The sequence below is a fragment of the Pristiophorus japonicus genome, chromosome 13, assembly GCF_044704955.1.
Source record: "Pristiophorus japonicus isolate sPriJap1 chromosome 13, sPriJap1.hap1, whole genome shotgun sequence".
NCBI classification, from domain to species: domain Eukaryota; kingdom Metazoa; phylum Chordata; class Chondrichthyes; family Pristiophoridae; genus Pristiophorus; species Pristiophorus japonicus.
Genome location: NC_091989.1, coordinates 47,393,848 through 47,408,102, shown reverse-complemented (window position 1 = coordinate 47,408,102; position 14,255 = coordinate 47,393,848). Strand labels below are relative to the sequence as shown.

The 14,255-nt window shown below is 42.7% G+C and overlaps 1 protein-coding gene across 1 annotated transcript in view; it reads right to left on the bottom strand.

Moving 5' to 3' along the window:
- The window catches only part of celsr1a (cadherin EGF LAG seven-pass G-type receptor 1a), a 366,505-nt gene extending 356,710 nt beyond the window's left edge, over nt 1-9,795 (bottom strand). The window contains exons 1-2 of the mRNA XM_070897418.1: nt 8,574-9,795; nt 894-3,422 (exon numbers count right to left, since the gene is read on the bottom strand). Of these exons, the coding sequence (XP_070753519.1) occupies nt 894-3,422; nt 8,574-9,615 (3,571 nt within the window). The 5' untranslated portion in view covers nt 9,616-9,795. The remainder of the gene's footprint in view (nt 1-893; nt 3,423-8,573) is intronic.
- Nucleotides 9,796-14,255: the final 4,460 nt, after the last annotated feature.

Sequence of the window (14,255 nt, the reverse complement as noted above, 5' to 3'; positions counted from 1 at the left end):
GACCTCACACTTTCCAACATTGTATTCCATCTGCCAAACCTTAGCCCATTCGCTTAACCTATCCAAATCTCCTTGCAGCCTCTGAGTCCTCTACACAACCCGCTTTCCCACTAATCTTAGTGTCATCTGCAAACTACACTCTGTCCCCTCTTCTAGGTCATCTATGTATATTGTAAACAGTTGTGGTCCCAGCACTGATCCCTGTGGCACACCACTAACCACTGATTTCCAACCGGAAAAGGACCCATTTATCCCGACTCTCTGCTTTCTGATCGCCAGCCAATTCTCTATCCATGCTAATACATTTCCTCTGACTCCGCGTACTTTTATCTTCTGCAGTAACCTTTTTTGTGGCACCTTATCGAATGCCTTTTGGAAATCTAAATACAGTGATGTTGTTTCAATGCGTTGACATATAAAATCACATTTAACGTTAAATTCAGGCGTTAGCTCTTGAAATCTTAATCTCGGAACACATTATCTTCAACAGCAGACTTTTTATCAAGAAAGTGTACATCCTCAAAGTGCAAAAATATTCCAAGTAAATTATGAAACCTAAGGTTAGAGAAATATCAGCAACAGATCTCTGAAATAACTATTTTACCTTTTAACATTCCCTTCATCTTGACAAAATATTTACATTCCAACATAACTTAAAAGCACCACTTCAAACACTGCTGAAATATAAAACTGGAGAATGCTTGTTATTTTTCAAAGTTGTAATAAAGTACAACAAACGTTAAAGATAACCGAGAGCAAAGTTACATCAACATTACATATTAAAAATGTACCCTTCAAAAATGAAGCAACCATTTTAACTTTTTTTTTCTGTCAAGTGCTCCAAATTTTCACTATGCATTGAACCATTTAAGAGATGAGTTTTGCCATCTTACCTGTGACAGAGATCTTCAAGTTTGCTTCCAAAGGCCTGTTATTGTCCAAGTCCTGGCTCAGTTTAAGGTGTCCAGTGTTTTGGTCCAAAATCAAAAGGTTAAGATCATTGCCCTCCACAAAGGTGTAAAAAAGATTATCTGATACATCCGGGTCATAGGCTGGAATCTTCCCGATCACACCAGAAGGAAAGCTGTTTGATTTGTTGGTAACATAGTTGTTAAAAATGATCTCAAAATTCCGAAGCACGGGAGCATTGTCATTTTTATCCACAAGTCGAATGTGGATTGTGGCTCGATTGACCAGAGGCGCTGAAGTGGCCTGGACCACAATGACATATTCAGTTTTGGTTTCATAATCCAAATCTGAGAGGGCAATGAGGTCGCCGGTAAACATATCCAACTGGAAGACCTCAGGGACGTTTCCTTCCACAATCTGGTACATGATTTGTGCATTTGTTCCCTCATCAGGATCTGTTGCTGTGACCCTGGCCACCGAGGAGCCGACAGAACTGTTTTCTTCTATATAAATATCAAACTCATCCTTTTCAAAAGCGGGAGCATTGTCATTTACATCAAGCACAGTGATCTGCACATTCACAGCTGCCTTAAGTGGTGGGTTACCTTTGTCGACAGCAAAGGCTCTCAAGTTATAAACTGGTACATTTTCTCGATCTAGCTTCCTCCCAGTTCGAATAATCCCTGATGAGGGCTCTATGTAGAAATCCCCATCTCCATCATCGCCACCATGGAAGGTGTAAAGGACTCTTCCATTGAACCCCGAATCCCGGTCAGTGGCCGAAATCTGCAATACGCTAGTAGACAAGGGGACGTCCTCATACACGGTGCCCTGGTACAAATCTCGCACAAATTGAGGGTTGTTATCATTAGCATCATTAACCAGGATTTCAACATATGTAGTATCAGATTTCTGTGGGATTCCATTGTCTCTTGCTGTTATTGCCAACGTGTATGATGCCTGGTCTTCATAGTCCAGCTCCATCTGTGTGGTTATGGTTCCAGCGTCAGGGTCAATTTTAAACTGGGGAATGTTGTCCTCCATAATATAGGTTATCCTGGCATTTTCCCCTGTATCTTCATCAGATGCACTAATAACCACCACCGTTGTGCCAACTGGTTTGTCCTCATTGATGCTGACTGTATAATGTGAGCTCTGGAATACTGGTCTGTGTGTGTTAGCATCAGTAACATTGATATAGACCTGAACTGTGTCCAACCGAGTTCCATCAGATGCAGTAACCGTAAGAACATACTGCCTTTCCTGCTTGTAATCTAGGGGCAGAGCTAAAGTAATTAGCCCACCACCACTCTGGCTGGTTATTGAAAATCGATTTCTTGTGTTGCCACTCGATATCTGATACGTTACCACACTGTTAACATCCCTGTCAATCGCAGTGACAGTCAGCACACTGCTACCCACAGGTGCATCTTCATTCAACCTCAGATAATAAACCCTCTCAGTAAAGGTAGGATTGTTGTCGTTCACATCCAGCACAGTGATGCTGATAGCGGCCGAGGAAGTCATGGATGGGATCCCATTATCTCTAGCTTCCACACCAAAAGCGTAAAATTCAGTCATCTCTCTATCCAATTCCATAGCAACTGTAATCCAACCTGTATTGTTACTTATAACAAGTGGAAAGTCTGGTGGTGTATCTATCAGTCTGTATTCCAAACGAGCATTGTCCCCGGAATCAGCATCAATAGCTTGGATGTGAATTACCGAATACCCAATGGCCACATTCTCCAACACTGTGGCCTGAAAAGGTGTGCTTACAAATATTGGAGCATTGTCATTCATATCAATCACTTGTATCATGACCAAACCTGTGCTGTTGATCAAAGGCGGCCTTCCACCATCCTGGGCTTTAACTCGAAGGGTGTATTCTCTAGTTGTCTCATAATCCAATGGGTTGATGATATCAATATTGCCATTTAGAGAATCTATGTAGAACTGGCCTCTTATATTTCCACTCACTATGCTATAATGAATTACGGCATTGTTCCCTTTATCTCGATCGGTAGCTTTGACCTGCAGGATTTTGGTGTTCACAGGAACATTTTCAGGCACTTGAACAACGTAACGCTTCTCACTGAATTGTGGGGAGTTGTCATTCTCATCCTCCACGGTTATGTAAACATTTGCTGTGGCACTTAGAGGACCAGGATCTCTTCCTTGATCGTTTGCCTCCACTATTAAGTGATATTCAGCCACCACTTCCCGATCTATGACCCCTCTGGTCCTTACAATCCCAGATCTAGTGTCGATCTCGAAGACAGAGTTATTTCCATTATTGTTGACAATACGGTACAGCATGTTGGCATTGGAAGGTGCATCACTGTCAGTTGCTCGAATGGTCAGCACCTCATAGCCCACCTCCACATTCTCCCGAATTACCTCCCTATACTCGGATAGTTCAAAGAGCGGGACATGGTCATTCGTGTCACTGACAGTCACAGTGAGGGTGGCAGCAGTCATTCGACGTGGCGTTCCATTGTCAAATGCAGTAACTTAAAAAAAAGAAAAAACATTTTTTAAACCATCAAGAATATGTTGGCAAAACAGTAAATTCCTCAGCTCTGCAGGGAATCATGCTACGATGCAGTTCTACAAATGCTGCTGACCTTCAGCATTTCCTCCGTGTGGCCAATCATCTTCTGTGAACCTGGATATTACACATCAGCAGGATATTCAATCATGTGTGACAACTCGGAGGTCAGTCAACTAAGCAAAGATCAGGAATCAAATGTCGTATTTTTCTCGACTGAATGGCTCAGTACCACACCACACATTTAATTCAATAACAGCACCATTGGGGAACTGATCAATAATAATAAGTTAAAGTCAAATCAATTACTTGTGTCTTCATCAATAGATGTATGGACAGCTTCACAATGCAGATGCACTATATGCTCTGTACACAAGCTATTGAAAATGCTTTAAACACTTCCCTTCATCATTTCTCCAGGTAAGGTGGCAGGCAACAACCAGCTCCCATGTCTCTGCCGATGCAGCTCATTATATTTCTGATGAATAGTGCACCAGAAAAGCTCTCCCTCCAATTATCCTCCCTGTCGACAAAGCCCTTGTCTCTGCTTACCACAGCTCAGATTAGTAGCTGGCATAAAGTGCCAGCTTGACTCGGTTAGTAGTGTTGCGCCTCAGACAGAAGGTTGTGGGTTCAAACCCACTCCAGGATTTAAGTACATAATCTAGAAGAAGACTTCAGAACTGAGGGGGTACTGCATTGTCAGAGATGCATTCTTTCAGAGAAGTTGTTAAACCGACGCACTGTCGGCTTGATCAAGGTGCAATGGCACTTTTTGAAGAAGAGTGTGCTGACCAACATTCTGCCCTCAAAAAGACACCGGAAAAAACCTCCAATCATTGCTGTTAGTAAGATTTTGTGATGTGCAAATTGGCTGCCACATATGCCTACATGACAAGTCATTGCACTTCAAATAAACTTCAAGTGAAATGCTTTTAGATATTTCTCCAATAGGATAAAGTGCTATATAAATACAAACCTTTCTTTTTTATACATCGGGAAATTGCAGGTATAAGCCCATGTCCTATAATTCTGTGATATGGCGAGCTGGAACTCAAATGACCTGAACCACAGCAACATCTGTATTGAAGTTTAAGCTGTTTATTGTAAATATTTATTCCAAATAATATATGCATTTATATAACCCAGTCTCAAAACCATAAAGAAATGGCCATCACTCCCTGCACTATGAAATTGTTCCCCTAATCCCTGTTGCCTTATTATCACACTCTCCTCAAAACTTCTTTCTTCGGCTGCACATTCAGCCATCTCCCCAACTTTTCTCCCTACATTTTGCTCAGTATACAATTCCGGCACCCCACCCATCCCCACATCAGTGAAGTGCCTTGTAACATACATTATGCTATATTAAAAGATGTTATGCAAGTGCTAGCTGTTGTAAGTTACTTATCAAAACATTCACACAATGTAAAATATAATTAATTCATTCCATGTCAGGGTTTGAAAAAATGTCTAAGACTTTGCACAACACATTCCTATATGTCTGAAGAATTATTGGCAGAAGGTCAGTGTTGGCTTACAGAAGGCCAGACAAAGTGGTATATCAGGACCTGGTAATGATTTTCCTTTTGCACTAATTGTAATTGCTGCAATTTAGTGGATACCAAACACATATGAGAATAGGCTATATTGAGAAGCACATGGTTTCAAAATCACATGCAATAGCTATATGTAACCATAAATAGATGGCTATGGGCTTGAAGACATTAACTGAAAAGTAAAAAGATATAAAACCACAATTTTAAAACTAAAAGTTCAATAATCACAAATGTAAATAATTACCTATTTACCTGTCTGAGGTGAATAAAAGTAGAGTGAGGGAGTGTAAATATGTCCATCCCTGGAACAGCTATACGAGTTATGTATAATGCGATAGTAATATCATCATACAAAAAAAAACAGAGCTATAATCTGGGGTAGGCTATAAAGAGAGGTCCTCAGGGCTGATTACATCTGGTCCCTAGGATTAGAGAAACAATGGGCCATCAAAGCGCGACTTTAAAATTCTCATCCTTTTCAAATCCCTCCATGGTCTCGCCCTAATTTTAATCGCTCAACCATTGGTGGCCACACCTTCAGCTGCCAAGGCCCCAAGCTCTGCAATTCCCTCCCTGAACCTCCCTGCCTCTCTATCCTCCTTTATGATGCTCCTTAACACCTATCACTTTGACCAAGCTTTTCGTCATCTGCCCCAATATCTCATGTGGCTCTGTGTCAAATTTTGTTTTATAATGCTCCTCGAGAAGCACCTGGGGATGTTTTACTACATTAAAGGCACTATATAAAATACAAGTTGTTGTTGTTCCTGCAATCTTCATGCTTTTAAAAACTCAATTTTGCCATCAACTATCACTATCCACAGATTTGTTTCATCTTCCCTTCTTTGGGCCTTCGCTTTTCACCTTAGTTTCTCAATTAAAATAAAAACTTCAGCAAGACCAAGTGTGTTTTTAAATTTCTATCCTGGCATTTAAAAAAAATATAACAATCAAAAGCCGCAGTGCTGCATCCAAAATAGCATGTCTGAATAGAAAAGGGTGGAAATAGTTGAAAGAATAGAGCTGCATTGTGTAAAACATGCATACTGCAAAGTGTGAGGATTTTTGGATTATTTATGATATAGCATGAAGCACCACCCACAGAGTAATACATATATTGTCTGCTATATTTCACTCTGCCAAAAATTTCTGACTTTTCATTTTCTCACATTACAATAAAATATAACCAAAATAGCAAATGTTAAAATAAACATTACTGTCCAGGGATTGCAGTTTTTTTTATTCTGTGATATTTGCACTAGATCCTGAATGCTTCTGCTATATTCTAACGTTCACTCAGTTTTGTGATAAACTCACTCACGAGTCTGTTTCTATGTTGCATGTTATGGATAGACACAATAAGCTGGAATGTTGATTATTTTCTGCCTTTGCCAATGAATGACCACTTCTGCAATTTTGGCAAGTAAAATGGTTAGCACAGTAGTTGCTATGTACTTGAGACATATGCTGCAGGTTAGTTTCACCTATTTAAGAAGGACAGGCAATACTGTTATATTTTGACACCTCTGTTATAATTGTTTCTTGGACAAGGGGGAGAAAAATTCATTCCATTGAAACACATTTGCTGGTCAATGGCAATCCATATCTATGAGACTTTGTATTAGGGGGAGATTGTCTTAGATGCAGCTCACTAGGGTCGTAGGCAGCAACATGAAAGGTTAAATACATATTGTTTCTACTGTCATTACCTGTTTTTATATAAATCTGACAAGTTACTGTAATAAATTAGTAAGCTCTCAATTTTTATTGATGACTCTGAATTTAACAGACCCTACAGATATTGTGGAAAGAAGTTTTTTTTTAAATAGCATATTAAAAACATTACATTTGCTAATCACATAATAGTGAACTTTCCGTCATGATGCAAGTTATAATTGAGGACAAATGACTTTATTCAAGGATGAAACCACAAGTCTCTTTTTCTTCAAGGACACCAGCAGTATTTGGGTATTACAAAAACTGTTAAATTGATCAATTAAGCAATGCTCTTTGCTTCCCAACAAGCCTTTTAATTTTATTTCTAGAGCAATAACTGTTGGAAGTATATAGAATCATAGAACTATACAACACTGGGGATCTTTCGGCCCATCATGCCTGTGCCAGCTCTGTGAGTTTCTCTAGTCAATGGCTTTCTAGATAGTAAAGGAAAGGTGGGCCTTACTTTGAAAGCTGAAAAGTTCTTGTAGTTTTCACCCCTGCCAGTCATAATGTAATCATCCATAATAAGTCTAGAGGCCTACATCCTTCTAGCAGTTAATATTAAGCTTTCAATTCAGGTGGTGAGATTAATTTTGTGATATTGTTGTTGTTGTAATAGTATTAATGCTAAACGTTGTGCACGACATAATCCATGTTCTGCAACTCAATATGCCAAGTTGATGTGGAGTATCTCTTCAGTTCCACTCCATTATTGAATTTGAACCAAAAAAATCTGAAAACAATAACCTTGAAGGGTTCATATGGGGAAGTTCCCCCAAATTAGTCCATGCACCAACAACTTGTATTTATATAGCACCTCGAATGTAGTAAAATGTCCCCACGCGCTTCACAGGAGTGTTATCAAACAAAATTTGGCACTGATTCACATAAGGAGATATTAGGGCTTGATCAAAGAGATAGGAGCATCTTAAAGGAGAGACAAGTACAGAAGCAGAGAGGTTTAAGGAGGAAACTACAGAGCTTTACGGTCTTGGCAGCTGAAGGCATGGCCACCAATGGTGGAACAGTATGCTTAAGAGGTCAAAATTGGACAAGCGCAGATATCTTGGAGGGCTGTGGGGCTGGAGGAGATTGCAGAGATAGGGAGGGGCCATGGAGGGAATTGAAAGCAAGGATGAAAATGTTTTAATTGAGATGTTCTTAACCGGGAGCTACATTGGTATGCCCAGCAACCACGGGGGTGATGGTAAACAGGACTTGGTGAGGGTTAGGACACAGGCAGGAGAGTTTTGGATGACCTCAAGTTTACGAAGGGTAGAAAATGGGAGGTCGGCCAGGAATGCGTTGGAATAGTCAAGTCTAGGAGGTAACAAAGGCATGGATGAGGGTTTCAGCAGCAGATGAGCAGTTTAAACTACCTGCTGCCATGCACTGACTTGTGATTAAAAGTTCTTTTTGTGTATTAACATTAATCAAATATAAATCTGCTGCATCACAGCTCAGGGCAGAGGGTAATAGAAAGCTGTGAGTCTGAATGTCTATACCCCTCTAATCATTTTTCTTGCTCCCCTGAAAGTAGTGAGCTATGCTGGGATACAATTCCGCAAACACCAACCTTCTCCCTCCCCAGGATCTTGCAGAAGTGACCAAACGTCTTGTTGTAAGCCTGATCAGTGAATGCTGGGCGGCTATTTTACCACGAAGGGTGACATGGCCAACTCTTTACACCGGGGTGGGTGATCATCGGTCTTAATGAGTGAGATTTGACAGATCCGAAAGCTGAGAACAAGAGGTTTTGAACCCGGCAAGAAACTTTTGGTACTCTATGTTTGTTTTCATACGTCGGACACATAGCAAAAGATTTGGAAGCTCACTTTTAAACACGTGGGTGTCCTTGGTCTCCCGGTCGAGTGACTGCGTGGTGGTAACGGCTCCAGTGTCAGGGTCCATCTGGAAATAGTCACTGGACCTGCTGTCAAACAGCGACTCCATGGTGTAGTCCAGCCGGCCGGCCTCCCCCTCATCCAGATCGTTGGCGCGGAGGACGATGACCCGGGTGCCGGCGGGCTCATTCTCGGGCACCGACACCTGGTAGCTGGGCAGCTGGAACTGGGGGCTGCGGTTGGCGCCTCTCTTGGTCCGCAGACGCCAAGACCGGCTCCTCACCCCCTCCTGCCCCTGCCGCTCGCCCCCGGCACCTCCCGCCGCGCTCACCTGCACACGGATGGACAGGCTCTCCCGCCGGTGGGCGGCCAGCCGCCGGCTGCTGCACACCAGGTCTGCGGCGGCGGGCCGGCCTCCCCTCGCCACACAGTCACCGCCGGTGGACAGGACGCCGGCCGACGTGAGCAGCAGGAGCCGCGAGGTGTTGGCGCTGGTGCTGGTGCACAGCAGGGTGGCGGGTTGCAGCAGGGCGGGCAGAAAGTCCCTGACGTCCAGCAGCACCTCGCCGGCGGGCAGGCAGGAGGAGCCGGGCCGGGGCTGGGCATCCAGCAGCACCTCGATGGACAGGTCGGGCTGAGGCCTGGGGCCAGCTTTCCTCTTGTACTTGATGTAACAGTCCTGGCCGTGCACGTACACGGCGAGCCGGGCCCGCACGGTGACCGAGCCCGGTGGCCTGGCCGCCCGCAGCCGCAGGTACAGCGGCGCCGGGTTGGAGGGCAGCAGCGCGCAGTCCAGCGGGCCGCTCTGCCTCAGCTCGCCGGTGCGGGCGGCCAGCGCCAGGCAGCCCCTCAGCGGCTCGGCCGTCAGCGTGCTGTCCAGCCGGTACCACCAGCCCGCCGCCCCCACCGACAGGTTGGCCAGCGGCGGCTCCCCGGGGCCCGGCTCCTTCCTCTGGGAAAGGTGCAGTGTCAGGCAGCTCGACGTGGGGATGTGCAGGAGGAGGGCGAGGACGATCCGGCACCGAAGCGACATGGTTTGGGGCAACTTTTTTTAAAGGCAAATCTCTCACTGGTAAAATGACCAGCAACTTCTCATCCTAACACCTAGTGCCCTCGGCACATTCACCCAGTCCCGGTGGAGCCTGGCATGTTGAGCTTGGTCCCACACACTCCCTCTCCCTTTTCTCTCTCCCCCTCCTTCCTACTTTTTTTTCTCCCTCCTACTTTCCTTTTTTTATCCCTCCTACTTTTTCTCTCCCTCCTTTCTACTTTTTATCCCATTTTTTTTCTTTCTCTCCCTCCCTTCACCTTTTTCTTTCCTTCCTCCCTTCTCCTTTTTCTCTCCTCCTTTTTCTCTCTCCTCCCTTCCTTCTCCTTTTTCTCTCTCCTCCCTTCCTTCTCCTTTTTCTCTCTCCCCACCCCCCACCCCCCCCACACTCCGGTTTCCTTTCGGGTTTTTAGTTTGAACCCGATTTCATTTCAAGATGGCTCCGACGCCCCTGGGACTCATCAGCATCAAACCTGCTCCCGCTTCTCAGCTGCTGCAAACTTTGCCAACAACAACTGCTGTTCTCCGGCGGGACCTGCGAGTGCCTGAGAGCCCCGAGAAAGAGACAGGCGCCGCCGGATCCCATCTCAGCGCATCGGGCACCCTCCTCCTCCTTGCCCTCTCATCTGCTTCACCTCCTCTCTATCCTGATGCCCCTCTCACCTATTCCCCCTTCCTCCTTTTCCCGGTCTCTGCCCGATCACCACGGCAGCGTCTCCGATGCAACAAGTCTTTTTTTTGCCCCTCAGGTGCGTTTGCGGCTGTCTGCGCAGGATCTGTCTCCGGACCCGCCTGCTCTCATCTGTCGGGTTTTTTTTTCCCAAAAGGTACAAAATTTACAAGAAAAGCCAGGATTCCGCGGAACAAACAGTTGTAGCGGGATCCACACACCCGGCGCCAATAACTCCACCGCCACCAAATGGATTAAAAAGACAACACAGTCGCCATGTGACCCACTTCGCCGAATGTGGGGGAATTATTAACCAACAAGTGGGCTGGGTACAGTTGTTTAAAAAAAAGTGTTAAAAGGGCAATTGTGTGCTTTTTAAAAAAAAATGTAGGTTCATCCGTTTGTAGTGGTTAAAAGGTGGGGAAATGCAGGTTGTTGCCATGGTGACTCTGAGTTTAACCAGGGATCCCAGGGGACGCGATGTGGGCGTTTCATTGAGAAACAAAAGCGAAAAAGGAAAAGAGAGACAGTCTGTAACCTGAAGCCACAGCGGCACGGAGCGAGAAATCACTTGTAAGCAAACCAACCCAGGCAGAAATTACAAGATGTACACAGGCCGTTCAGTTCATTCTAAATGAGAACAATTTTCACTTTCGTTCCTGTTGTTTTTTTTAATCCATTTAACTTTAGCATAACTTAGGGTACAGTCTGATCAGCACAAAAATGATTTTCATTCTTTATGGGGAGGCTTGATTTTAACAAGAATGTGATGTGAGGCTTTGTTTCCCTTTTTGTTTTTTTTATTCCTGTTTCAATCTCAAGATATAACACACCAGTCATTTTCACTAATGTAAACTTGGCTGATTAATTGAGATTCGGGTTGAAATTGGCACTTAGCGCTAGCTGCTATTTGTATTTTGCGATACATTCTACTTATGAAAATTACGAAGTCTAACTATTGTTTAATAAACCTTTTGATAAGATTCATAAGATAGTCAAATCATCATTCGATCTCCAGTGCATGGCACGGTGCAAATCTGCCCCGCGTTTTCTGAATCATTGACGATTATTTGAATCGTCGACATGAATTCAAACGAATATGAATCGCTAAAGTAACTCATAAATGGCGGGAAGCTAGTGTGGTTGCTCTTCCTCTGAGAATTCACAAAGTGAAAAGCTGCGCCTCGTAAATTATTAATATAAAGGAGGGGGAGAGCAGATGATCGACGCCAGGTAACCTGGCCTTTAAAATATTTCTGCGGTACCACGCCTTCATTTTTTTTGGTTTCTTTCAAGTATGAAAAGTTTTCTGATTTACAACCTGGGTAAATGGTTAGTAAATGGTTCTATTGAAACGCTATTTCTGGTTAAGATTTACTTTAATTTTCCCAATCTATCTCTCGATACTGTACAAGTGTCTGAACTTCATAGATTGAAAGTAAGAAAAAAAAGTGGGGTTTAAATGCACCTCTTTTCAACTAATTAAACCTACCCGCAACCATCGGCGTCACTAAGTTCTGTACATTTTCTGAATTGCACAGATACTAAATAAAGGCATCATACATAATTTTATGAAATTAAGCCGTGATAGAGATTACAGGGTACATTTAGAGCAGGTACTGGCTTGCAGTCTATCATTCTGCTGCTCAGCTTCTTTTCTGATTCGATATTTTGTTGCGTGTCCTTTCTCAGCACTGATATCCCTCAGCAGACTTTGAAGTGATGGCGTGTGTTATATATACATTGAGTGTGTGAGGGGTGTTTTGGGGAGCGGGGGGGGGGGGGGCGGTTGGAGTGCTGTTATGATTACAAAGTAACAAATAGACGCAAGTGTGACAGTCCTGATAGTGGAATAAGAGTAGCCATATCGCTTCACCCATTATCGGAATGGGCCGATCCACTCCTGTTTAAATAAATAAAAACACGCGGTTCTCGTAAATCTTTATACACCACTTATTTAAACTGAGATTTTATGCACAAGAATCGTACATTATTGTGTAAAGATATATCCAATTTACCAATTCGTGGTTTAAGTACATCAGCAGTAACAGATGTACGAATTTTGCTTAATAATTCGAACGATTCTGTTCGTTACTGAGATGTGTGATAATACCACACCTTGTGTTTATTTTAGACCTCTGATGTGATGAACTCTTTGCAAAATAAACCAGTTCTTAAGTAAACTATGCATTAATTGTACAGTTATAGTGGACACATGTAATGTCAAAATTTCGTAAGAGGTTAAAAAGAAATGGGCAGCCGCCCAGACTTTGAAGACTGCGCTCAGCTGTTTCAAACTCAGTTTTATGCCTCAACGTCAGTATTGATCTTTTAAATCAGAAGTCATTCATTTTTAAGTTCCAATGAGTTTTTTTGCAGTACAACTTTTAATTTTCTTTCGCAAACATTGACATTTTGTCATTTTAGTCAACTGTTGTATTGCTGTAGTTTTTTTGCACATGTCCCTTGCAGTGTATAAAACATTGAACTATTTCATTTTGTTGCGGTTGTACTCGTGCAAATATGTGTAATCATGTAACGTTTTATAATCCAAACGATTATAAATGTTATTTCACATGGTCAATAAAATGTAATCACACAATTGTTGTACTATCAGTATCACATGACCAGGGCGTGGCTGACATCTCTGCGTGGCTTTTTGGTAGCTACCTGTTGATTTGGTGATTGCACAGGAGGTAAACAACAGAGTTTATTGAAAATTATTATTCTATTTAACAGTGCAATACAAGTGCAAAATAGAGCCACTGTGTGGGCAGTAAGAGAATAACATCACACGTCTAACATAGTCAAAGAAAAAAAAGTCTTCCATGTATATAGGCCTTTCACGACCTCGGGATGTCCTAAAGCACTTTACAGCCAATGGAGTACTTTTGAAGTGTAGTCACTGTTGTAATGTAGGAATATAGTGCAACAATTTTTATGTCATGAGTATGTTCCTTCAATAAGAGTTCCTTCAATAAGAGGGTCATTCAGCCCCTCGATCCTGTTCCGCCATTCAATTAGATCATGGCTAAACGTTAACTCCATGTATTTGCATTTGTTCCATATTCCTTGATACCCTCACACAACAAAAAATCTATTTAATATCTGTTGTGGGTTCTACAAATATGTAAAAAGGAAGATAATAGCAAAAGTAAGCATTGGTCCCTTAAAGGCTGAGGCAGGAGAAATTATAATGGTAAATAAGGAAATGGCAAAGACTTTAAACAAATCTTTTCTATCTGGCTTCACAGCAGAAGAAACGAAAAGCATACCAAAAGTGATGGGGAACCAAGAGACTAAAGCGAGGAACTTAAAGTAATTAAGATCAGTAGAGAAAAAGTACCTGAGAAATGAATGGAACTAAAAGCCGACAAATCTCTTGGATCTGATGGTCTACTTCCTCGGATTCTAAAAGAGCAGAGATGGTGGATCCATTGGTAGTGATCTTTGAAAATTTCCTAGATTCTAGAACAATCCCAGTGGATTGGAAAATAGCAAATGTAACCCCACTCTTCAAGAAAGGAGGGAAAGAGAAAACAGGTCACTACAGGCCAATTAGCCTGACATCAGTCATGGGGGAAAATGCTCCAATACATTATTAAAGAAGTAGTAATAGGGTAGTATGAAAATCATAATATGATTAGGCAGAGTCAACATGGTTTTATGAAAGGGAAATCGTGTTTAACAAATGTATTAGAATTTTTTGAGGATGTAACTAGCAGGGTAGATGAAGAGGAACCAGTGGATGTAGTACATTTTGATTTCCAAAAGGCATTCGATAAGGTGCCACATAAAATGTTGCTACGCAAGATAAGGGCTCTTGTGGTTGGGGGTAATATATCAGCATGGATAGAGAATTGGTTAACAGATAGAAAACAGAGAGTTGGGATAAATGGATCATTTTCTGGTTCGCTGGCTGTAACTACTGGGGTGCTGCAAGTATCAGTGCTGG